Raw genomic sequence first — 23,213 nt, 5'->3', positions numbered from 1 at the left:
CACTACACATTTGAAACACTGAGAGGAGAAGGAGGAGGAGGAGGAGGAGGGTGGCAATAATATTCAGGCAAGTCCGCTGGATCAGGCCAATGCATCCTATGCTCACAAACAGTTGCCAGCCAGATGCCCCAATGGGAAGCCCACAAGCACAACTGGAGCACAACAACACTCGCCTCTCCTGCTGTTTCCAGCAACTGGTATTCAGAACCATTGCTGCCTCCAACCAAGGCGGCAGAGCAGAGCCATCGTGCCTGTTAGGCATCATAGCCCTCTCCTCCATGCATTTCTCTAATCTTCTTTGGTATTAGGTAGGGCTGGGAAATCAGAAGACAGGCACTGCCGGTCAGTGCACACTAGGGGTGGGAAACCTTTCTGGCCTGATAGGCCAGATCCTTATCTTCCCCTGCAGGGCAACCCACCTATCAATCACCTGACATCGTAATGGCATCAGGTGACTGACACTTGTCAAAGTCCCCTGGGCAGCACTTCCCAGATGCCTGATAACCAGACGATATGATGTCAGGTGTAAGGCAAGCAACTGTGGCTTGCTTGAAATGGCTTGATGGGCCAAGTGCAGAGGCCTGGCGAGCAGGATTAGGCCTGTGGGATGGAGGCTCCCCGCCCCTGGTGTAGACAATGATGAGCTAGATAGATGGACCAATGGCTCAGCATAAGGCAGCTTTCTATGTTCCTAGGGCCAAATGACAGGTTAAAAAACAAAAACAAATCAGAATCATAAAGTATTAATAAACCTGTCAAGACTGCTTCTATGTGACGACAGGAGGAAGCGAATTCCTTCTTCCATGTTTCTATAAAGAATGGAATGGAGACAGGCAGAGTGAACAGTAAAGAGAGAGGCAATGAACTCACATGAAGGCAATGAACACCCAAAGGCTACCCTAGGGAGGCAAGGAGTCCGTGTGAGGCAAGGAAATAAGTTATGCTATTTCAAACCACTGCAGATGGCACAAAAATAAATAAATAAGAGCAGGCTGGACTCTGCAGTTGCTTTGCCAGGTCTTCATTTTAAGAGAAGCTCACTCTAGCTCTTTAAAAACGACAGCCCTATATTGAGGCGCTGAGTCAAAAAACCAGGCTGAGGAGGCTGATCCAGTGCCCTCAAAGCAGTAACCTGAGAAGATAGCAAGCAGTCCCCAGAAAGGAGACAGAATCACAGAAATAATCTGGAATGGAGGCACATTTAAGTTGGTGGGGGAGGAACCTGGGCACGACCATTTAAATTATCTTACACAATATTCACTTTCACCATACGCCTTGCATTGCTATAGCGATCCTTACTTGAGAGCCAAACAGGAAGCTATAAATGGGATTTGACCCAGATGGATAGCATGGCTCACTAAGTTCGGAGGAGGCTTTTACATCCTGGAGAAAAGCCAGCTCACCTGCCCCGCATTCTGCAACTGCCACTGATTTATTTGTTTGCTAGTTACCTGTTTTACACAGAAAACCACCTTCACTTCACCGACATTCTTGTAATTCCTCAGCGGTGGTCATGAGGGGGAGGTGGCCTTTGGTGAGCTGAGCTCCACCGCAGGATTATAAATTCACTTGGGAGCACAGGGAGGGAAAGGAGGTGTGTGTGTGTGAGTGTGTGTGTGTGTGTGTGTGTGTGTGTGAGAGAGAGAGAGAGAGAGAGAGAGAGAGATGATTTAAGTGGGAAAAAGGAGACTAGATGTGTATAAGCAAAGGTTTGAGTGGGGGGAACAAAATAAAGTTCCAGATAAACAGCTCCTACTAGGTATTTTTTATATATGCTACTTGTACCTCCAGATGCAGTTCACCTGAGAAGGCCACAAAAGCATGCATGTACTGCACCGTTTACTAGGCCCCACTAGCTACGTATTTGCAAGCAGGCTGGCCCAGGCATGCACAAAAAGCTTAAGATTAAACAACAGCAGCAGCAGCAGCAGAATGCTCTCAATATATAAGAGAGTATTTTAACCTGCTTGAGCTAAGAGTGGAGTGAATGCAAAGCAGATGGGATGGAGATGTGGGAAAGTCTTTGCTTCAGATTTCCAAGAACCACAAAACAAACTGGGTTCCCTCTCTTTTTCATCCTGGTCTACCTCACAGGGTTATTGTGAAGATAAAAAAGGCAAAACATTCAGTGCACTAAGCAGCTCACTGCAGTCTCCTGACATTTTTGCATAGAAAGTTTTGAGTACCTAACACAAGCAGAACAGTCTGAGCCGAAGGGAAAACTATCGGCGTCAGAGCTCATTCCCAACTGTAACCCTTCTGGTACAAATTACACCACAGAGGACAAGCCAGACCCCACAGCCCATCTGAGTGAAATCACAATGGGAGAGCAGCTCAACTCCAGCTGGAAAGAGCAAAGAATGACAGACAGCCCCCATCTCTCTCCCACGGGCACTCCTAATGCTTAGAGCTGCCTTTGACAACCTGGTGCCCTCCAGATGTTTTGGACTACAGCTCCCATCAGCCACAGTCATCCTGGCGATGCCAGAAGGCACCAGCTTGGCAAAGGTTGTGTTCAAATGCCATATATTTTGCGTAAGGGGCAAGACAGACTCTGAGACAAAGCAAAACACTTATGCCCTCATTTTCCAGATGGTACGGCTATCCCCTCCCTTCCACCAAGAGTCCACAAGTTTGCTCATCCTGGTCTCTTTCTTCTTTTTCTGGAAATCAGCCACAGACATCATCCTGAGCTTGGAACTGGAGAGGGGAATTACCCCGTCCTCCCAGGCTACAGAAACACTCAAAGCCCCTCCCAGTCTCACCATGATGTCTAGTTCCCCCTTAAAATTATTTATTTTTGAAGGAGTGGGTGAGGGTAGAATTAAAATGACCTCAAATTTTGGCTAGTTAGAGAGAACATACTTTCCCCAAACCCATTACTGCACTTCTCTCTCTCTCCTGCCCCTTCCAAATTTGGGTAAGGTTCTGAAGTCCAGCTGCCCACTGCTCTTTGCTACAAGAGGATACCCAAAATGAACTGTGGGATTCAATGGCAATGGCTCAGTTATTTCCAGTGCTTTAAATGCACAAATGTTCGCTTGAACTTGAAAGCCAGGAAATGCAACAAATCCATTTGCATCTGAGCACGGAGGGAAACAGGCTCAATACCCATGAATGCAGGGAGTTTAACGCCACAGAAAGGAGTATCAAAGTAAAACATATACCAGACAAACTGCATAAAATCCAGCGCATATGGAAGTGTATAAAATCGGGGGGGGGAGGGGAATAAACAAAAGCAAATGATAAAGATGGCCGTACCCACCCCCAATTCAGTGTAAGAGCCACACACTTTCAGCAGGGGAAGCTCACAGCAGTCTTTAACCATCCCTAGTGAAGTGACCATGATGGAGACAGACATAGATGCAAAGCCTCAAGCATCTTGCTTGCCAGGAGGCAAAATGGCTGATGCACACGCAAAAGCACAGGGCAAACCAGTCTCAGTTCACCAACAGGAAGGCCGCCTCTGCTCTGTTGACGGGGTGTGTGTGTGTGTGTGTGTGTGTGAGAGAGAGAGAGAGAGAGAGAATATTCCAATGAAGAACCACATCGCTGCTATTACCGTAATTGTAGAACTGTCTTCCTCAATCAAAGTAGCCTATCAGCAGAATAAACAGGAGAATTTGTCCCAAGATGCCTTTCTCCCTTCCCTCCCAGTTGAAGGGTGGGGATACCAGGGCAACAAACTCAGACGCTCCCCCAGAAACCTCCAGTCTGGATAAGGGCATGGCTTCCCCCTATTTTAGGAGCTCAGTAACTTTTGCCACATTCGCTTATGAACCTCACAGCTTTCTCCCCCTCCTTGATCACCAAGTCAAGATTGTGTATATAGACAGGAGCCCCCCACAATACAGAACCAGGCAACTAATTCAGTTCTAGCAACGAACCATTAAAACAAACGAAAAAAGCAAAACGCAGCAAGAGTTAAGGATTCCCCTTTGCCAGCCTCTGTGTTTCCCCAAGCGCCTTCAAGGTTTTGCCAACAACTGAGATCCTGAAGCACGCAGAAGAGTGTGGCCAATAAGACCAGCTTCCTTTTATGGACACCCACTTCCCTTTCCTTATACAAGAGGGGGAGAGAGAATAAAAATAAAGGAGAGCTTGTCTGTGGCAAGCTCCTCAGGGCCTGAACATGCTAGCCCAGAAGTTAACAGCTAACCAATCAGACCACAAACACACCGTATTTCCCTGGGCCTGAATTACCAAGGGCTCAGGCCTAGTTGCGACTGAGAACACGGAGAGGCTCCCCAGGGCTGGAACAATGGGCTCCGGAAACCTGCAAACGAGCTCTCTCCACAAGCATCCCAACAATTTGGCAAATCAACAAAAGATGCGGAGGGAGGGAGGAGCCCGATCCTGAGTGCCCCCCGTGCCAGTTTCCTCGGGAGGAAGCTTGCACGGACCTGCAGCAGGCACGGAGTCCTGCCCTCTCCAGGGTGGCCTTGGTAGCCTGCCCCCCCTCCTCTCTCTGCTGCAAGGCAGCGATCGCCCAAAAGGCCGGGTTGGAGCCAGGCGGAGGGAGCGAGCGAGCGATCGGCCGGGGGAAGGGGGCTCGAGCACCGATCGCGGCATGCAAAGGGGGCGGGGCGGGGGAGGGACGGCGGCGGCACCAGAGGAGACCAGATGGGCAAAATGGCGCTGGGAATAAAATGCAACAATTTCAGGCAGGTCGCCATGTTGTCAGGAGCAAAGCGGGGCCCGGCTGGGAGAAAAAAAGAAAGCCGCCAGCGAGCGAGTCAGCGAGGGCGGAGCGCCGGAGCGCGTCGCCTGTGGCCGGCGGGGAGGGAAAAAAACACTACCACCCAGCAGCAACAACAACAGTAGCCGGTCGGGCCCGACGAGTTTCCGCCCGCGCAAAACACAGAGAGAAACAGCCAGCAGCAGCGCCGCGCGAGAGATTATAACGGGACCTTTCCGCGGGGGCGGGGAGAAAGCGGAGCGCGGAGGACGCGGCAAGCCGGAGCGACCCCGAATTGGCGCAGAGGAGGAGAAAAGGAGGAGACTCCGAAATCGGCAAGAAACAGCAGGGCATGGATACTACGGGAGGTGGAGGGAAGGGAGATTTGGAATGACTCCGGATCGGCAAAAAAAGGAAAGAAAAGTAAGCGGGGTTTGCAGGGAAGATCGCATGCAAACGGATGGCAGGAAGGGCAAGGGATGCGAAGGCGGGGATGGGTGGAAGGAGGACCCGGAGTGACTCCAATTCGGAGGCGCGCGTTTTTCTCCCCTCCTCTCTGTCTCTCACCAGCATTGGAGGTGAAAGGCGGCCGGGCAGTGGTCGCAGCAGAGCAGGTCGCCGCCTTCCTTGCAGCTGTCGCAGCTGTCGTGGTTGGTGGCGCGGCCGCTCCGGCGCTGTTGCTGGCCCGAGTGGTGGTGCTGGTGCGGCGGGTGGTGCTGCTGCTGCTGCTGCCGGTCTCCGCCGTGCGAGGGGTGGTGCTGGTGCTGCTGGTGGTGCGCCGGGTGGTGGTGGCGGTGCGGCGACGCGTGGTGCTGCTGGTGGTGATGGTGCTGCGGGTGGTGATGGTGCTGGTGGTGGTCCCCGCTGCGGTCCGGCCGGCGGCTCCGCTTCTCGCTGCCTCCCGCGCCGGCGCCGTCGTCGCTCCGGGGAGGCGCCAGTAGCGCCTGGATTTGCTGCCATGTCAAGGAAAGAGGAAGAAAGGGGTGAGCGGGATGGAGACCGGAGGAGGGGGAGCAAGAGGGGGCCGAGGAGGAGGAGGAGGGGGCCCTCCCGCCGCCGCCGCCCGCGCGCCCTCCCCCTCCGCTCACCTCCATCAGCCCCCCGGACGTGTCCAGGTCGTAGACCACCGTCTTGGCCTCCATCCTCTCCCACATCCAACAGCGGCGCCGCGCAGGGCCGGCGGCGGCCCCGGCGGAGGGCGGGCGGGAACCGGGGCGGGGGAAGGGAGCGCCGCCGCCGCCCCTGGCGCTGCTCCTCCGGCGCCTCCCGGTCGCTGACAGGCCGCCCTTCGTCCCCTCCGTTGCTGCCGCCTCCTGCTCCTGGCGCCGGGTCTCCGGTATCGCTGCTGCCCTGCTGGGCCTCGTCCCGCGGCCTCCTACCCGACGGGCCTGGCCGCCGCCGCCGCTGCCTCCGCCGCCAGCGCTGCTGCTGCCCGGAGCGGCCCCGGGAAGGCTGAGGGGACGGCTGCCATGACAGGGGGCGGGGCCGGCGCTGCTCCCGCCGCCGCCGTTGCCTCCTCGGGCTCCTCCTCTTGCTCCTCGCCGCCGGCTCCTGAGGGAAAAGGCGAGCAGGATCTGACGGGCGCCGCCGCCGCCTCCTCACTCGCAGGGCCCCGCCGCCGTAGTCGCCGCTGCCGCCGTAGCCACAGCGCTCGTCGCGCAGGCGCACAGCGCCCTCCCCGACGCCCCAGGAGCATGCGCGCGGAGGAGGGTGCTATCTGCGCAGACGCAGGGAATGGTGGTTGGGGGGGTGAACGACACTTTGGATGCCCTTATTTATTTATTTATCTCCCTCTCTTTTCAGGCGTTCGACAGCCCGTCCTTTGCGCACGCGCAGTTTCCCCCTTCTTTTCCTGCACATGCGTAGTTCTCGCTCCCCCTTTTTTTTACCGATAGGCAATCGGTTCTCCATTTCTAAACACGCACTGTCCCCGCTCCCTTTCGTACGCATGCGTAGTCCTCGCTCCATATCCCTCCGGTTTTTTTCTGCGCGTGTGCAACCTTGCTCCGTGTTTCCTTTTTGTACGCATGCCTAGTGCTAAATACGTTTCCTTTCAACGCATGCGCAATCTAGCTCTTGTTTTACCCTTTCTACGCATGCGTACTCAGTCCTGGGTGGTTTTTTTGCACTCTGCTTTCTGCGCACGCTCAATAACCGCTTTCTTCCCTCTGTTTACAGTGTTGAACTTCACGAAATCAAATGAAGCAACCTTTTTCTAACAATTATGAAACAGATCGTACGCAGCGGTTTCTAGAAAAGGAATACAGTACACTAGTTGCTCTTTCAACGCAGCCGCAGTTCCGCCTCTTCCCCCCCCCCCTTGTTTCGACGCAGCGGCGGTCAAGCTCAGACGACCGCTCTCGCGCATACGCACAACATGGACTACCTGACGGGCGCGATCGCCGCCACTTCTAACGCGTGCGCACAAAGGGCCGAAAGCGGCGGGCTGAGATTGCGCGTGCGCGTTGGAAGGAGCGCTCTGCAAGTGGGCGGGGTCCTGCCTCCTTTGCCGAGAGGTGGGTACAGCGAGGCTCAGTTCTTTTGTCCGCAGCCCGGATTTCGCGGTTCTTTTTGAAGCTTTGTTTTTAAGTCCTCTCGCGGGAGTTGCAAAAGATCCTCATTAAGAGATAATAGAAAGTTATGGCTTGATTGACCCGGGAATCCTAGTATATCTGGTAGGCATGTAGGAGGCCGTCCCAGGTGGCGTGCACGTGGTTCTCTACCTCTCCTCATTTAATCCCCACAACAACCCTGCGAGGTAGTTTCGCCTAAGAGGCTCAAGGTCACTCAGTGCGTTTCATGGCCGAGTAGGGATTTGAACCCAGGCCCTAGTCCTCCAGCACGCGAATTCCCCCAACCCCTGCTCCCCTGCCCCTCTCTCGCCTGGCCACCTGCCAAGCACCCAAGGGCGAACGGACAGGAACATGGGAATCTGCCTTATGCTGCCCCTTATGAGGACCTTTCCTACACCTGGAGATGCCCCTGGGGATTGAACTTGAGACCTGCCTGCAAAGGAGATGCTCTTCCCCTGCCCTGAGCTACGGCCCTTCCTCTAAAAATAAAGTTAAGATTCTAGTCCTCATGTTTTTGAATCGAGGGCCAGTCACTGCCCCAGTTTAACCCACCTCACAGAGTTGTTGTGGGGGCTGATTGGAGAGGGAGAGAACTATGTATGCCAGCTTGAGCTCCTCGGAGAAGAAAAGGGGGATATAAATGCCATAGATAAATATCTTACACCACAGTGCTCAGAACTGCAAAGGGTCGCTTCCAGATAGTTACACACACGTTCTCTCACAAACACACCCCTTTCTATGAGTATGCAACCTTCCTAGATTATAGATTATCTCATAGTTGTACAATGTTCTCATAATTAGACAATGTGGTTGTTCAGTCGTTTAGTCTTGTCCGACTCTTCGTGACCCCATGGACCAGAGCAATGCAGCCCTAAGTATTACAATTACCGTATACAATAGTAATAGTAATAATTAGGGCTGCATTGCACCAATCAGTGCAGATCTGATCTTTATCTTGACAGTTGAATAGATTCGAGGCAATCAATTGTGATTATTGTTTTATTCCTTAATTTGTTCGCATAAGCAAAATGGCTTTTATACAAGCCTTTTTTACACCAGGGTAAGTAAACACGCTGTGGGCAATGGTGCTTATTGTAATGAGGCTGTTTGAAAGATGATGGATTGTTCTCGTTTTGATTTTTATGATGTATTTAGTGTTTTTATATTGTGATTTTATGCTGCAAACAGCCGGGAGACCTGTGGGTATAGGGCAGTATACAAATTGAATAAATAATAATAATAATAATAATAATCTGTTGTGTTGCCTTTCAGCTAGATCTGTCATTCTCTGTGCACCTCAGTTGGTTTCCTTGAAGTTCCAGTTCTCTTGAAACCAAAGCACCTTGTGTTTTCCGTGTTCCTAAATGCTTAGGTTTGGTGCATGTGAGAGCCCGCGTGGGGTAGTGGCTTGGGTGTCAGACCAGGGCCTGGGGAAAAGGCCAGGGTTCAAATCATCTGGGAGCACTCAGGGCTGATTTCCTTCAGAATGGATAGGTTTGATCTTCTGGCAGTCCATGGGACTCTCAAGAGTCTCCTCCAGCACCATAATTCAAAAGCATCCATTCTTCGGCGATCAGCCTTCTTTATGGTCCAGCTCTCACTTCCATACATCACTACTGGGAAAACCATAGCTTTAACTATGATCTTGTACCATTTATCTATTTTAGCATTTCGAAACTGAAAACTACTTTGGGTGCCTTGGCAGAAAGGCTGTGTCCAGGCACGCTGAAGCGAGGAGGATGAATAGCAGGACATGGGCTTCCTCCTGGGGCAGGGGCTTCTGCAGGGGTCCATTCTCCAGATTGCTCCTGCCAGTCAGTGTAGGTCTCCTTACAGCTCTCAGCACTCTGAACAGACTACAGCTCCCAGAATTCATTGGGGGAAGTGCTATCATAGTGCTTTAATTGTATTGGGTAGACATGGCTATAGATTCCATGGGGAAGGATCCCGTAGAAAAGCTTTGTTTTTATGGGAAGTACACTGCCTTGGCTCATATGCACCCACTTGGCTGCTTCGATCTGTGGAAACCGTTCCTCATTTTGTACAAGCTCAATTTTGTGAGTGGAACTTTGGAACTCCCTGCCTATTGACACCGAGCAGGTTCCTTCCTTGCACTCTCTTCAGCTCCTGCTAAAAACATTTTTCCTTAGGCAGGCCTACCCAGAGGTTTGGAAAGCGGATGGTTTTTTTTAGTCTTTTCAAAAGTCTCAAATTATTGCGTTTAATATTTCTTACCCCTTCATGGATCAATGCCTTGTCGTGGCGAAGGGGCTTGAATAACTCAGAGAAGCTATGAGCTATCAACAACCTCAGATATGCAGATGACACAACCTTGATGGCAGAAAGCGAGGAGGAATTAAAGAGGAGAGCGCAAAATATGGCCTGAAGCTCAACATCAAAAAAACCCAGATCATGGCCACTGGTCCCATCACCTCCTGGCAAATAGAAGGGGAAGAAATGGAGGCAGTGGGAGATTTTACTTTCTTGGGCTCCTTGATCACTGCAGATGATGACAGCAGTCATGAAATTAAAAGACGCCTGCTTCTTGGGAGAAAAGCAACGACAAACCTAGACAGCATCTTAAAAAGCAGAGACATCACCTTGCCTACAAAGGTCCGTATAGTTAAAGCTATGGTTTTCCCAGTAGTGATGTATGGAAGTGAGAGCTGGACCATAAAGAAGGCTGATTGCCGAAGAATTGATGCTTTTGAATTATGGTGCTGGAGGAGACTCTTGAGAGTCCCATGGACTGCAAGAAGATCAAACCTCTCCATTCTGAAGGATATCAACCCTGAGTGCTCCCTGGAAGGACAGATCCTGAAGCTGAGGCTCCAATACTTTGGCCACCTCATGAGAAGAGAAGAATCTTTGGAAAAGACCTTGATGTTGGGAAAGATGGAGGGCACAAGGAGAAGGGGACGTCAGAGGACGAGATGGTTGGACAGTGTTCTCGAAGCTACGAACATGAGTCTGACCAAACTGCGGGAGGCAGTGCAAGACAGGAGTGCCTGGCGTGCTCTAGTCCATGGGTCACGAAGAGTCGGACACGACTAAACGACTAAACAGCAACAACAATATTTCTTAGTGATAGTTTTGTTTTCTGTAAACCGATTTTGTTTTGTTTTTTGCAATTCAGCGGTGTATAGATTTTATGAAATAAAAAGTAAACCAACTGGGAATTAGAAGATGAAGGTATTTTATCTGGAACCCTCTGCTTAATATGGAACTAGCACTGACACCCCTCACCCCCAAGAAAGGCTCTTCCAAGAACACCAGGGCTGCCCACCCTCAACAACTGCAGATAGCACAACTATTTTTTCAGCTGCCATGGGTGGGGTACGTTTTAGCAGGGGTGTGTGTGTGTGTGAACAGCAACACCTCTGTCCTCTCGTAATCTTCATTTACCCCAACTGCAACGCTAGAGATGGCCGGCTGCTGGCGCCAGGCCTGTAGGACGCAATTCAATCACAGCACATCGGATTCTTCCAAAACACCAGTTTTATTCATTAAACAATCCAAAAGGTCGGTTCTTTCCCCTCAACCCCCCCACCCCTGTTTCCCCTCCCCACCCCCAAAAACAGGCTGAACAACTGAGAATTTTACTCTATTTTACACTCTACAGGTAAAAATCTTCCCGCATGGCTAGGGCGAGGGGAGCGAGACAAGACCCCTCCTCCCCAAACAGATACCTAGTCCACCCTCTCGCCCCCAAGAGCCCACCTGGAGAGGCCGCTTCTCATAGAGAAGGGGTCCAGACCTACCTGGTTGGCTAAGCAGACGAGGGAAGGCGAGGAGGGGCTCTGGGAGGGGGCCTCCCCCCCCAAACCCACCACCTAGGCTCGCCTTGGAGGGTAGTCGCTACAGACAGAAGCCAAGGGGCTGCCCCATATCCCAGAGTACTAATGCTGGCCCAGAACCCAAGGTTGACATAATGTCCCCCCCCTCCCCACCAGTTTCCAGAAGAATTGAGCCAGCTTGGCAGAAAATGCATCAGGGATGTGGGGTGGAGACTGGCAACTCCCTGCTATTACCCCCCCCCCGCTCCCCGCAAGTAAGAGGGTAGGAAGGGAAGGGTGAGCTGGCTGTGCAAACGGAAGGTGCGTTAGCCACATTCAAAACGCTTGTGCCCAGGTAGTTTTCCTTTCCTCATCCTTCCCCGTCCCTCTTTCCTTTTATGCTGCATCTATATATATGTTGCACGTAGACTCATAGAGTTGGGGGGGGGGTCCCAAGGATCATCTAGTTCAACCCCCTGCAATGTAGGTATCACGGCTATAATAAATTAAAATAAATGAAATTCTAATTAAATACATAAAAGCGCCATGCCAGCAGCAGAACTCGACGAGGACTGGTGCCTTGTGCTGTGAAATAAGTGTGCGTGGGCGTGTGCAATATCCAGGTTTCCCATGCAGAAGGGGGAAATAATTGGACTCTGGGCTTATGCGATGCTGTGTTTGGTGGGGAAGCGGAATGAGCACAAACACTCCTGCAGGAAGGAATACCGTGGCAGCCGAGGGATACTTTGTGCTGACTTGCTGGACTTGGCAAGGGGCTAGTAGCCTTCAATAGCCCTCTCCTCCTCCATGAATTTGTCCAATCCTCTCTGAAAGCCATCCAGGTTGGTGGCCATCACTACTTCCAGTGGGAGGGAGTTCCACAGTTTAACCTTGTCCTGAATGTTCCAGCGTATATAATGTGTAATGAAGCTGCGTGTGTGAGCTGTGTGTGGTGGTTCGCTCTGGATGCTTGATAACCCTCCCAGTTTGGCAAGTCTGCAAAAACAAGCCCCCCCCCTTCTCTTCCGTTTGTTGTGATCACATGTGATGCAGGTGTAAGGAAGAGTAGGAGTCGGGGCCTGCGAGACCCTGGGAGCGCTGTAATAGGGGCTTTTGATAGGTGGGTGGGGCAAACCACCTGTCAATCACCTGCACCATAGGACTGACAGGTGGGCTCCTTGCCTGTCAATATTCACCCATTGGGACAGGTAAGGATCTTCCCCCTTGGGCCAAAAAAAAGAGAGGGTATCTTCCTTCCGGATTTATGCAACACAGGAGGAGAACCGTTTCCCAGCCGGAGGGCAACCCTTCTTTCAAAACATCTGCACTGGTTGGCAGTTCATTTCTGGGCCCAATTCACAGTTCTCACGTTGGTCTTTAAAGCCCTAAATGACTCCTGCCCCCGAGTCGCTGAAAGTCTGCCTCCTTAGCCCACAGACCCCCTTGGGTGCTGAGATCTGGGTGGCTCCTTCACCCTCAGAGGCTTGTGGGTGGCGGTGGTGGCTTGGGGCAAGAGGGCCTTCTCTGTGGTGGCCCCTCAGCTGTGCAAGGGACTCCCTCCCCGCAGAAGTGCACCTGGCACCTTCCTTAGGCAGCTGTCGGCGACTGCTAAAGACTCACCTCTTTACCCTAACCCAGTTCTCCACATTTCCACGGCAGCTTGTGGATCCCCCCCTTTAAAGTCCCCGTGAAAATTCATCAGCGTTTCAGCACAGCAGCCTCCGGTAGCCGCATTTGGATATGCCATTTTGCCTCCCGCAAATAGCTCAACAAAGCACCCCTCCCTCAACTCGATACAATGCCCATTTGCACGTTATCTTTCCTCCTATATATGCCCTGGCAGCTAGCATGTGGACTATGCCCATGTGTGTATATCTATATTTCTTGCACCCATTACTCATCTGGCGGAACAGCCTTGCAAAATTCCGAGACGTTTGAATTTTCGAAGGGCTGCTGTTGTGTTTTCGGTTCAAAACGCGTGAGTTGTGTAGGGGCACCCAGAGTCCAATTTCACCTCCATCTAGAATAAACTGACTTTCTCCTTGTGCAGCCAGACCCCTTTGCCACCTACCTAGGCTCTGTTCCAGCCTTCCAGCCCACCCTCCTCCCCAGTGACCCATAACCAGGCTTCTGGGAAACCTTTGCTTCTCCTCCCCAAAGCGCTGCCAAACTATAACTCCCACCTGCAAGCATGGCTAATGGCCAGGGATTAAGGGAATTGTAGTTCAGCAACATATGGGAAGCAAAGCTCCCCACACTTCCTGTAGGGCCTCCTTAGAGGGCAACGTGGGAGGCAGAGTCTATGCCAGGCACCCCCAAACTTCGACCCTCCAGATGTTTTGGACTACAATTCCCATCTTCCCCGACCACTGGCCCTGTTAGCTAGGGATCATGGGAGCTGTAGGCCAAAACATCCGGAGGGCCGCAGTTTGGGGATGCCTGGTCTTTGCCTCACTTGCTCAGTCTCCCCGTCTGCCCCCCAAAAGGGAAGACTCACAAGAAGGGGTTGGTGGGTGTTAAACATCTCCCTCCCTTATTCATGTTACGTTCTTTTTTTTTTTTTAAAAAAAAAGTCCTTGTAAAATTCCTGTGTGATGTTTTGAACCTTGAGTTGCTGGTCCTACTGTTTGGGGGCTTTTCATTTTTCACTTTTGGTAACCTCAGGGCCTGGGGCCAAAAGGGTAGGCTAGGACCAGAGGCAAGAGGTTGGCTCCGCAGTTCCTGCAAGAAAGGGGCAGGAAAATGCCCGCTGAATGGTGCAAACACCAGTCTGTGGAGGTGGAAGGGAAGAGGAGGCGAGAGACGCACCTGAAGCCCAGGCTTGGAATTTTTGGCATCCGAACGAAGTGAGGGCTTCAATGGCCACGTAGCCACCTCCAGTAAACCAAGGATGTGATAGCATCTCCAGTAAACCATGGCTTTTTGGAACCCCCTCCAGTAAACCATGGCTGCGGAGCCGCCTCCAGTAGATTATGGTAGTGAAGCCACCTCCAGTAAACTATGGTAGTGGAGTCACTGCCAGTAAACCGTGGCTGTGGAGCCGCCTCCAGTAAACCAAGGATGTGATAGCATCTCCAGTAAACCATGGCTTTGGAACCCCCTCCAGTAAACCATGGCTGTGGAGCCGCCTCCAGTAGATTATGGTAGTGGAGCCACCTCCAGTAAACTATGGTAGTGGAGTCACTGCCAGTAAACCGTGGCTGTGGAGCCGCCTCCAGTAAACCATGGTTGTAGCTAAGAATGAGGCAGGGAGGTTCGAGAAAGTGGTGTTGAGGAGGGGGTGGCATCCAATGCAGGCTAGTTGGTGGCAGGATGTTTGGGGGTGCAGCACTCTGCAGGGAGCATAGATTTTGCCCCTCTTCCAGCGCTAGGCTCTGAGGGTAGGGAAGCCTGGGAATCAGGGAAGGGGGAAGGACACAGAGAGAAAGTACGCCGTCTGCCAGCTCACACAGGACCCTGATGTTCCTCTCTCTCTCTCTGTAGGTCTGTCTGGAGGGCAGGGCAGGAGGTATTTACAAGTCCTTCTGGGTGTGGGTCAGCCAGCCACGGAGTCGGTCAGTCGTCGAAGGGAGCGCAGCAGATCATCGTAGGGCGGCCACGGTGGTGGTTCCGGGAGCAGGGCCTGCCCCTCCAGCTCCCCCCTCGAGAGTGGCGCCTGCCCTAGATGGAGACTTCATACTCCCGGACCTCCTGGAGAGAAAAAAGCCTGCAAAGGGTTGGGCACTTGGATTGATGGCACCAAGGCAGGCCACCCACCCACCCTGCCCCACACCGTCCCCTCGGCTGAAGCTTAAGGAAGTGGGACCCCTGGTCTGTGGGGAAGGGCTGTGGGGGGCAGAAAATCACAAAAGAGTCCTGCAGGATCAGGCCAACACACTGTTCTCATAGCGGCCACCCAGGTGCCCCAATGGGAAGGCCAGCACAGGATTTGAGCCCCAGAGCCCTTCCTATATCTCCCCTTGCGGCTTGTAGCCCTCCCCTCCTCCTCCATCAATTGGCCTGACCAAGTCGGTGGCCACCCCTGCCTCCTGTGGGAGGGAGTTCCGCAGGTTAACCCTGCCCTGCATGAACGAGGGATTCTGCATTTCTCATTTCTCATAAAAGGGAGGGAGTTGGCACTTACTCCGGTCTCGTAGGTGGGGTTGTCGAAGGCCGAGTCCACTGTGATGTGATCGTAGGGGTGGGAGCCCGAGAGGGGCAGCTGCAGCGACGGCTTCCCTTGGTGTCTGGGGAGGCAGGGAAAGAGAGGCGTTCAGAACCAGGAAGGCGGGTGTCCCGTCCCCCCCGGTGACACAGTGTGTCCACACAGCCACGAGAGCTCACCTGGAGATGTACAGGTAGACCGCGCCGAGGAGGAGTCCCACGGCGGCCACCGGCAGGAAGATGGCAAAAGCCACGTTGCTGCCCTGCAGGGGGTCTCCAGCGGGGGCCACTTTGGCCACGGCTGGGGAGGGAAAGAGAGGCAGGCGGTCAGCGGGAGGGAATGGGGGGCCAGCCGAGACTCTGTTCCCAGAGGGGGAAAGGAGCGTTGGTAGGTAGGGCCCTGTTGGGACAGGTAAGGCAGAGAGCCCAGGGGTAGGCGGAGCCAGAGCCCGTGATGGGTGGAGCTAGTTTTGTCCCCACCCACCTCCTGTTCCTTGCTTAGTTCTACAAGAGGCAACACTGAGACCTGCAGAGGAGGAGGACCAGGAAGCTGTCAGCCCCAGAGACTGGCAGGCAGCAAGAAGCTAGTTAGGTGGGAGCTGCCTAGGGGCGGATATCGGATTGATTAATTCATTCATTTCTTCCTTTGCATTTGCATTGATTAATTCATTCATTTCTTCCTTTGCAAAGGAGCTGCGTAGGACCTGGGTGTAGGGAAGGGGCGCAGGGGGTCAGCAAAGAGGTCTGTGGGTCGCTAAGAATATTGCCCTCGCTCTGGGGTGCAACGGTCTCCCTCCTTTCCCTCTGCCAAAAGAAGGCGACTCACCATCCAAGTTGCGATTGGTATAAAACTCATCGTAGGAGGCTGCAGAAGGAAGGCGGAGAGAGGGAGAGGATGAAGGGCAGAATTAGGGTGCCATGTGCCACCCCCTTTTCAACATCCGTGACTGATTGCTAGACTACTGCAGGGAAGGGCGGCCCCAGCGACCCCCCCCCCAGCTCAGCTGCGCCACCCAGAGGGACTCACCCGCTTTGCAGAGTGGGGGAGAGCCGCTCCATTGGGAAGGGTGGCCGGGCACGCAGCGGAGGCTGGCGTCGCCCAGGAGCACGTAACCCTTGGCACAGGAGAAGCGCAGGCTCGCCCCGGCCTGGTAGAGCCTTTTCTCGGGGTTCTGTGCCCCATGGTCGGGGCTGCCTGGGTTGTGGCAAGGCTCGTAGACCTCCGCTGAAAAGTGCAAAACTCCCGTTTATTGCTTACAATTTATATCTCACCTCCTGTCAGAAGAGCTCAAGCATCTCTTCCCCTCCCCTCATCCTCCCCTCCCCCCGGCCTTCCTGATTTTATCTTCCCAACAACCCTGCAAGGTAGGCCAAGCTGAGAGACTGCGATTGGCCCAAAGCCCACCCAGTGAGCTTTTGTGTGGCTGAGCAGGGATTCGAACCCCGGTCTCCCAGGTCCTAGTGTGACACTGAAACTATTACACCACATAATTGTAGTGTTGGAAGGGAGCCAAAGGGTCATCTAGTCCAACCCCCTACAATGCAGGAATTGCAGCTGAAGAACTGAAACGCCACTGGCTTTCGGTGTGGGGACTTAGGACTTTGTACTGGGCTCCCGATTTTTGAATTAAAACAAAACAAAAACACGAAACTCCAAAACTGGTTACAAGGCGCCTATCCCCCTAGAAGCCAGATTAAAATGACAGAAATTTGCCTATTATTATTTGCATAAATCAGCACGCCCAGTCTATTCTCTTCCTTCCTTTCATTACGCAGGAGAGAAAGAGAAAAGGAAAGCGGAAATGGCACAGTGGAGGGAGATAACACAGGTGCAGCACCAACGCAAAATTATTCACAAAATTATATCCGGCGCTAGATACTCGAGGCTGCATTGTGGGTGAGCCTGTTTTCGCAACCAGATTAAAATGCACCCAGGGATATCTTCTGCGCAGCAGCAGAAAGTTCAGTTAGCAACAGCTGGTCGCAAATCTTAACAAGCCCCTGGGCCACATCCTCACCATGTCTTTAGAGCACTGTAATGCCTCTTTAAACAACCATGGCTTCCCCCAAAGCATCCTGGGAATGGTAGTTTCTTGAGGGTGCTGAGAGTTGTTAGGAGACCCCCATTTCTCTCGCAGAACTACGGTTCCCGGAGTTCCCTGTGAACAGGGATTGGTTGTTTAGCCACTCGGGGAGCTGGAGCTCGGGGAGGAGAATAGGGGTCTCTTAAGAACTCTCAGCACCTTTTGTTACCAGGATTCCCATATCTCATTTTGCCTAAACCATTGAAATTAATGGAGATGATATGCTACTAGCCCGGCAAACCAAGTTGATGGACTGCGCCGAAAGGGCAAAATTAACTGGGAATTAACTCAGAAATCAAGAGGACAACAAGGACTTTAAAAAAGAATGGGGGAAAGTTTATGATCCCTTTACGAGAACCTTGTAAGTAGCTTAGAACATGAGCAGGGTTTGAACCACGCTTGTAAACTAACGGAAAGTACAGTATGGACAATTTGGAAGTATAAAACTTGGACAGTATTGATATGCAGGTGTAAAGGTGACCATTAGGACCCACAGAAGGGATGGGGGGAAGTCGGAAGATTCAGAGTAATCTTGATATTTGGATTTTGTATTTGTTGTTGTTGTAGGTTTACAATTTTTTTAAATCGAATAAAAATTTATATATAGAGAGAGAAATTAATGGAGATGGCTGTTGCCAGCTGTCTTTTCCAAGAGACAATTGAGTGTACCTCCAGGGTCTTTTAAGAGCCTATGAACATCAGTAGATCCTATTGGATCAGGCAAAAGAGGGTCCATTTAGTCCAGCATCCTGTTCTCAAAGGGGCCAACCAGATGATGCATTTTCTGGTAAACCCGCAAGCAGGATCCGAGCGCAAGAGCCCTCTCCCCTCCTGCCGTTTCCAGCAACTGGGATTCAGAATTCACTGCTTCCCCCAACCATGGAGGCAGAGCAGAGATATCCTGACCATTAGCCATCAATAGCCCTCTCCCCCTCCACGAATTTGTCCAGTCCTCACTTAAAGCCATCTCATTGGTGGCTACTGCTGCCTCCTGTGGCAGGGAGTTCCACAGTTTGCACTGCATGAAGGACTTAGAATCATAGAATTGTAGAGTTGGAAGAGGCTGTGAGGGTCCTCTAATGTAGTCCAACCTCCTGCAGGGCAGGAATCTCCCCCCCCCCGTGGTGAAATTAATGGACCTTAAGTGAGTGATGTCTGCGAATTTCAGTGGCTCTAATATTTTGCGGGGAGGGGAACCATGCTGGGCTTACGAATGCACTTGGGGAGACGGTCGCTCCACTTCGGACCCCCGGCCTGCTGGTCGTGGCAGGTGATCTCGCCGCTGCCCGCCAGGGCGTATCCCTTGTCACAGATGAACTGGACGGTGGAGCCCACGGGGAACTTGTTCTCAGAAACCATGCGCCGGCTGTGGTCCACATCTCCTGGGTCCCGGCAGGTGGTCACTGGAGAGGGAGAGAATGGGGCACCGTGGTGGGTGGCGATGGGGCAGGGTAGCGCAGTGGAGAGCTGCTGCTGGTCAGTGTCAGCAATGCTGAGCTCGAAGGACCCTTCTGATATAAGAGAATTCCCAGTGCTTCTGTTTAAATCAGCCTTTGAACCACGAGGACTGGAATCTTGGCAGCATTTTGGGAGGGAGGACCGTAGTTCAGGGCCAGAAGTTCCCAGGTTCGATCTCCAACAGCAGCATCTCAAGGTAGGGCTTGGGGGAAAGGCTCCCGGCCCGAAACCCTCTTGGAGAGCTGTTGCTGCCAGTCAGTGCAGACAGGACTGGGCTTGATGGAGCCACGATCTGACTCTGTATGAGAAAGCTTCCTATGTCAAACATAAGTCAAAGCAAACTGAACCGAAACTATTTTGTTGCAAGGAGTCTTGTCAGCGTCAAGAAATGTCACTGGAAATTCACGAAATTCAGCACCCCTGAAATTCTCTTGCACTTGGAAAGAGTTCCCAGGAGGGAAAGAAGGAATGGGATCTGCCAGGAAGCAGCAGCATCATAAACGCCAGCAGGGGGAGCTCTTGCCTCAGCCAATTGCAAATTCCAATTTGGACACTTAAGAAGTCTTGTGTGCTTGTCCGGAGAATAATTATGAAGAGCTACTTGAGAAATTAAAGCCGTCATGTTGGACACTAGGTGGGAAGGGGCATTCCTTCCAAGGAGAGTGGAAGGATGTAACTGGGATGCTCAGGTAAAGCTACAACTGACCTGATCTTGCATATACGTCTTTCCACTCCCTGACAGGATGAGGCCAATAGGGATACATATTTTCATTTCATTTCATTTCATCTATACCCCACTTGATTGCAGAAAAAAAACCCCAAAACCTCAAAGTGCTTTACAAAACAATAAAACTACCGGTAAGAAAAATTAACAACAGCAATTGTAGTGTTTCAAAAAGTTAGAATATCAATAAAAACACGTTAAAACTTGCATCCGTTTTCTTCACATCTGAAAAATGTGATTTTCCACATTTTTAAATCAGTTGCCGAAAAGAGGACAGCGAAGCATAGCTGCCAAGTTATCCCTTTTTTAAAGGGGTTTTCCCTTATGCTGATTAGGCTTCCTCACGAGAAAAGGGAAAACTTGGCAGCTATGCAGCGAAGGTGCTTGCCTGATATCGAAAGGCAGGAAGTTCCAAAGTTGTAGGTGTCGCCATACTAAAACATTGAGTTCTTGCAAATTTGGAACAGCGGTTATGTGGCACCTAGAACAGAGCCAGTTCCACCGATTGAGGCATGTCGAGTGAGGAAGGCTGGTCCCAAGTTGCTACAGGGTTTATATCCTCATAGCAAGACCTTGAACCTGGCAAATCGGCAGATAGTGTAGATCTCTGAGCAGAGTTGTGGTGTGCTGGCAAGGCCTTCCTCCTGTCAGCAATCATGCTGCAGCATCCTGCACCGACTGCAGCTTCCGCATCAAGCGGAGGGGAAGCCCCACATTGAGCGCATTGCGGTAATCCAGTCTTCCAGGAGCGGCTCCCTCTCCCCCTCACAACATCCCTGTGAGGTAGGGTTAGGCCAGGCATCCCCAAACTGCGGCCCTCCAGATGTTTTGGCCTACAACTCCCATGATCCCTAGCTAACAGGACCAGTGGTCAGGGATTATGGGAATTGTAGTCCAAAACATCTGGAGGGCCGAAGTTTGGGGATGCCTGGGTTAGGCTGAGAGAGACAGCGCCTGGCCGACACCACCCAGCAGTGAGAATGTTCAGGGTGGCAGGAGAGGATATGTTGTTTATTAATATCCTTCCTAACTTGCGCTAGCAAGTTCCTTTACTTAGCAGAGTTTACCTTCCCCTTTACACACCACAGCAGATAGCCGGTTACAGGCTCGTGTGAGCTTCTCACTATTATACAATTCAGCCTGTCTCAGTCTGTTCCTGGTAAGTTCCCCTAAATCCCTCTTAAAAAGAATAAAGACGCCACAATCTTATTTAAAGTCAATAAAAAGATTACTCACATCAGTCCACAGTTGGATCCCTGAAGGCAGACTTAGTTACAAATATGTACATGTGGATCTACCCTAAAGGTAAAGGGACCCCTGACCATTAGGTCCAGTCGTGACCGACTCTGGGGTTGCAGCGCTCATCTCGCATTATTGGCCGAGGGAGCCGGCGTACAGCTTCCAGGTCATGTGGCCAGCATGACAAAGCCGCTTCTGGCAAACCAGAGCAGCACACGGAAACGCCGTTTACCTTCCCGCCAGAGCGGTACCTATTTATCTACTTGCACTTTAACATGCTTTCGAACTGCTAGGTTGGCAGGAGCTGGGACTGAGCAATGGGAGCTCACCCTGTTGCAGGGATTCGAACCGCCGACCTTCTGATCGGCAAGCCCTAGGCTCTGTGGTTTAACCCACAGCGCCACCTGCATCCCTAGGCACCCCCAAACTCAGCCCTCCAGATGATTTGGGACTACAATTCCCATCATCCCTGGCCACTAGCTAGGGATGGTGGGAGTTGTAGTGCCCAAAACATCTGGAGGGCCGAGTTTGGGGATGCCTGATCTAGCCCATATGGGGGAATAATCCCAGTGCCTCCGCTAGCAGAAAGATGCTCCGCTAACAAAGCATTTCTAGCTAAAAAGCTGGTCCGACGAAGAAGGAAGTGAAAAGAGAGAGAGAAAGTGTTGCGTGACTTGTCCTTTTGTTACCTGGACAGGTCAGTTCACGCCCACCTTCTATCGCATGCAAAAGGAAGGATGCTCCAGCCGGGAGGACTAGGAAGTTTTGACTGGCTGGACCAAACATTCCCTTGCATGTCTTCTCTAGGAAAACGAGGAATGTTGTACTTGACTGCTCTCATGCATCACTTTCCCACACCAGCAAGCTTTGTGGCTGAGCAGGGATCTGAACCCTGGCGTCGGGAGTCTCAGGCCAGCCCTCTAAATCTTGCGGGCGCAGGATCTGGCCGCCCGCCTCCTCTGCATCTCACCTTGCTGGCAGGAAGGCAGGTCCCCGCTCCACATCAGGTCCCAGTGGCACATCAGGAGCTCGGTGCCCACCAGCTCGTAGCCGGGGTAGCAGTGGTAAGTGACCACGGTGCCGTGGACCAGCTCCGGGTGGGACATGGTCTTCCAGCCGTTGGGGATCTCGGGGAGCTCAGGGCAGGTGTCGTTCCGGGGAACCTCTGCGGGGGAAAGAGGCCGGGAGCAGTGGTCAGGGGAGGGAAGACCCCGGAGAGGTGGGCACTCTCCAGCCCTCTCAGACCAGCGACAAGTGCAATGGCATCTTCAGAGGGAGATGCAGGTATACATTTGCAGCCATTGTTTGTGTCCCTGTTGACCATAAAACATTTCCTTAACAAAAATGGAAATTTAGGTAGGCTACTTACAGATTTTAATTCTTTTTTTATTTAGTTTTTGATCTGAGGTGCGTAATTTTGGTTTTGAGATTATTGAAGAAAAAACACCTGCCATTTATTTCTAGATACTTCCTGCACCAGCTAATTTAATTGCATTTGATACTCTTTTAGCCAGAGATGTCTTAGTTACAGAAGATTGTATGCTATACTCTCTGACGTTTAGAAGACATCTGAAGGCAGCCCTGTTTAGGGAAGTTTTTAAGGACTGATATTTTAATGTATTTTTCATCTTTTGTTGGAAGCCGCCCAGAGTGGCTGGGCAGGCTCAGCCAGATGGGAGGGGTATAAATAATAATAATAATAATAATAATAATAATAATAATAATTGTTATTATGTGAACTACATGCACCTCAACACATTCAAATTTAATATTATTAATATTATTTTATATTTATTTATATCATTAAGAAACAATTAAATAGAATAACATCAAACTATCATCTATGTATCTATCTATTAAAAACATATTAGGAAGAACTTTCTGACAGTAGGAGCTATTTGACAGCGGGCCAAACTCCCTTGGGAGGTTGTGGAGGTTTTTAAGCAGAGGTTGGACGGCCATCTGCCGGGGATGTTTTAGCTGTGATTCCTGCGTTGCAGGGGGGTTGGGCTAGATGACCCTTGAAGGTCCCTTCCAACTCTACAAATCTACGATTCTGTGAGACCAAAGGCCTATCTCATGGGGGTGGCAGGGAGGAAGAACTTTGTCCGCCTTGCCTCGTGTTCCACCTTCCGGGGAAAGGTGGGCGGGGCGAACACATGGTGGGCGGGGCCCAGATGTAAAAGTGGGTGGAGCAACTGACAGGACTCCTCCCTTTAGAATCACAGAATTGGGAGTTGGAGGGGACACCGGGGGTCATCTAGTCCAACCCCCTGCAATGCAGGAACCACAACTAAGGTCCATTTGATATAGCTAAATTTCCTGGGAAGACTCTTCAACTTAGACAAGGTCTTGCAGCCTCCCTCATGACTTAAGCTTTTGTTATTTAATGTGCACCTTGGTATATGCCAAGTTTTTATCCTTCTGTATGATTCTGGTGCACATTTCATGCTGATATGATTCTGCATTTGGTTGCCTTGTTAGAATCATAGAGTTGGAAGAGACCCCAAGGGCCATCCAGTCCAACCCCCTGCCGAG

General features: G+C 51.6%; 2 protein-coding genes across 7 annotated transcripts in view; both read right to left on the bottom strand.

Moving 5' to 3' along the window:
- The window catches only part of PHF12 (PHD finger protein 12), a 31,248-nt gene extending 25,271 nt beyond the window's left edge, over positions 1 to 5,977 (bottom strand). For 4 of the 5 annotated variants that reach the window (XM_060268446.2, XM_060268449.2, XM_060268447.2 and 1 more), the window contains exons 1-2: positions 5,767 to 5,977; positions 5,246 to 5,631 (exon numbers count right to left, since the gene is read on the bottom strand). In XM_060268446.2, the coding sequence (XP_060124429.2) occupies positions 5,246 to 5,631; positions 5,767 to 5,832 (452 nt within the window). In that variant the 5' untranslated portion in view covers positions 5,833 to 5,977. The remainder of the gene's footprint in view (positions 1 to 5,245; positions 5,632 to 5,766) is intronic. The other variant, XM_088658254.1, reaches the window with a different exon arrangement.
- A 7,616-nt stretch (positions 5,978 to 13,593) lies between these two features.
- SEZ6 (seizure related 6 homolog) overlaps positions 13,594 to 23,213 on the bottom strand; it is a 62,180-nt gene continuing 52,560 nt past the window's right edge. Inside the window, exons 11-17 of one of the 2 annotated variants that reach the window (XM_060268451.2) lie at positions 21,646 to 21,840; positions 18,466 to 18,657; positions 16,198 to 16,395; positions 15,997 to 16,035; positions 15,351 to 15,471; positions 15,151 to 15,253; positions 13,594 to 14,733 (exon numbers count right to left, since the gene is read on the bottom strand). In XM_060268451.2, the coding sequence (XP_060124434.2) occupies positions 14,701 to 14,733; positions 15,151 to 15,253; positions 15,351 to 15,471; positions 15,997 to 16,035; positions 16,198 to 16,395; positions 18,466 to 18,657; positions 21,646 to 21,840 (881 nt within the window). In that variant the 3' untranslated portion in view covers positions 13,594 to 14,700. The remainder of the gene's footprint in view (positions 14,734 to 15,150; positions 15,254 to 15,350; positions 15,472 to 15,996; positions 16,036 to 16,197; positions 16,396 to 18,465; positions 18,658 to 21,645; positions 21,841 to 23,213) is intronic. The other variant, XM_088658255.1, reaches the window with a different exon arrangement.

The sequence above is a fragment of the Zootoca vivipara genome, chromosome 14, assembly GCF_965207765.1.
Source record: "Zootoca vivipara chromosome 14, rZooViv2.hap1.1, whole genome shotgun sequence".
NCBI lineage: Eukaryota > Metazoa > Chordata > Lepidosauria > Squamata > Lacertidae > Zootoca > Zootoca vivipara.
This window is presented reverse-complemented; position numbering and strand designations above follow the sequence as displayed.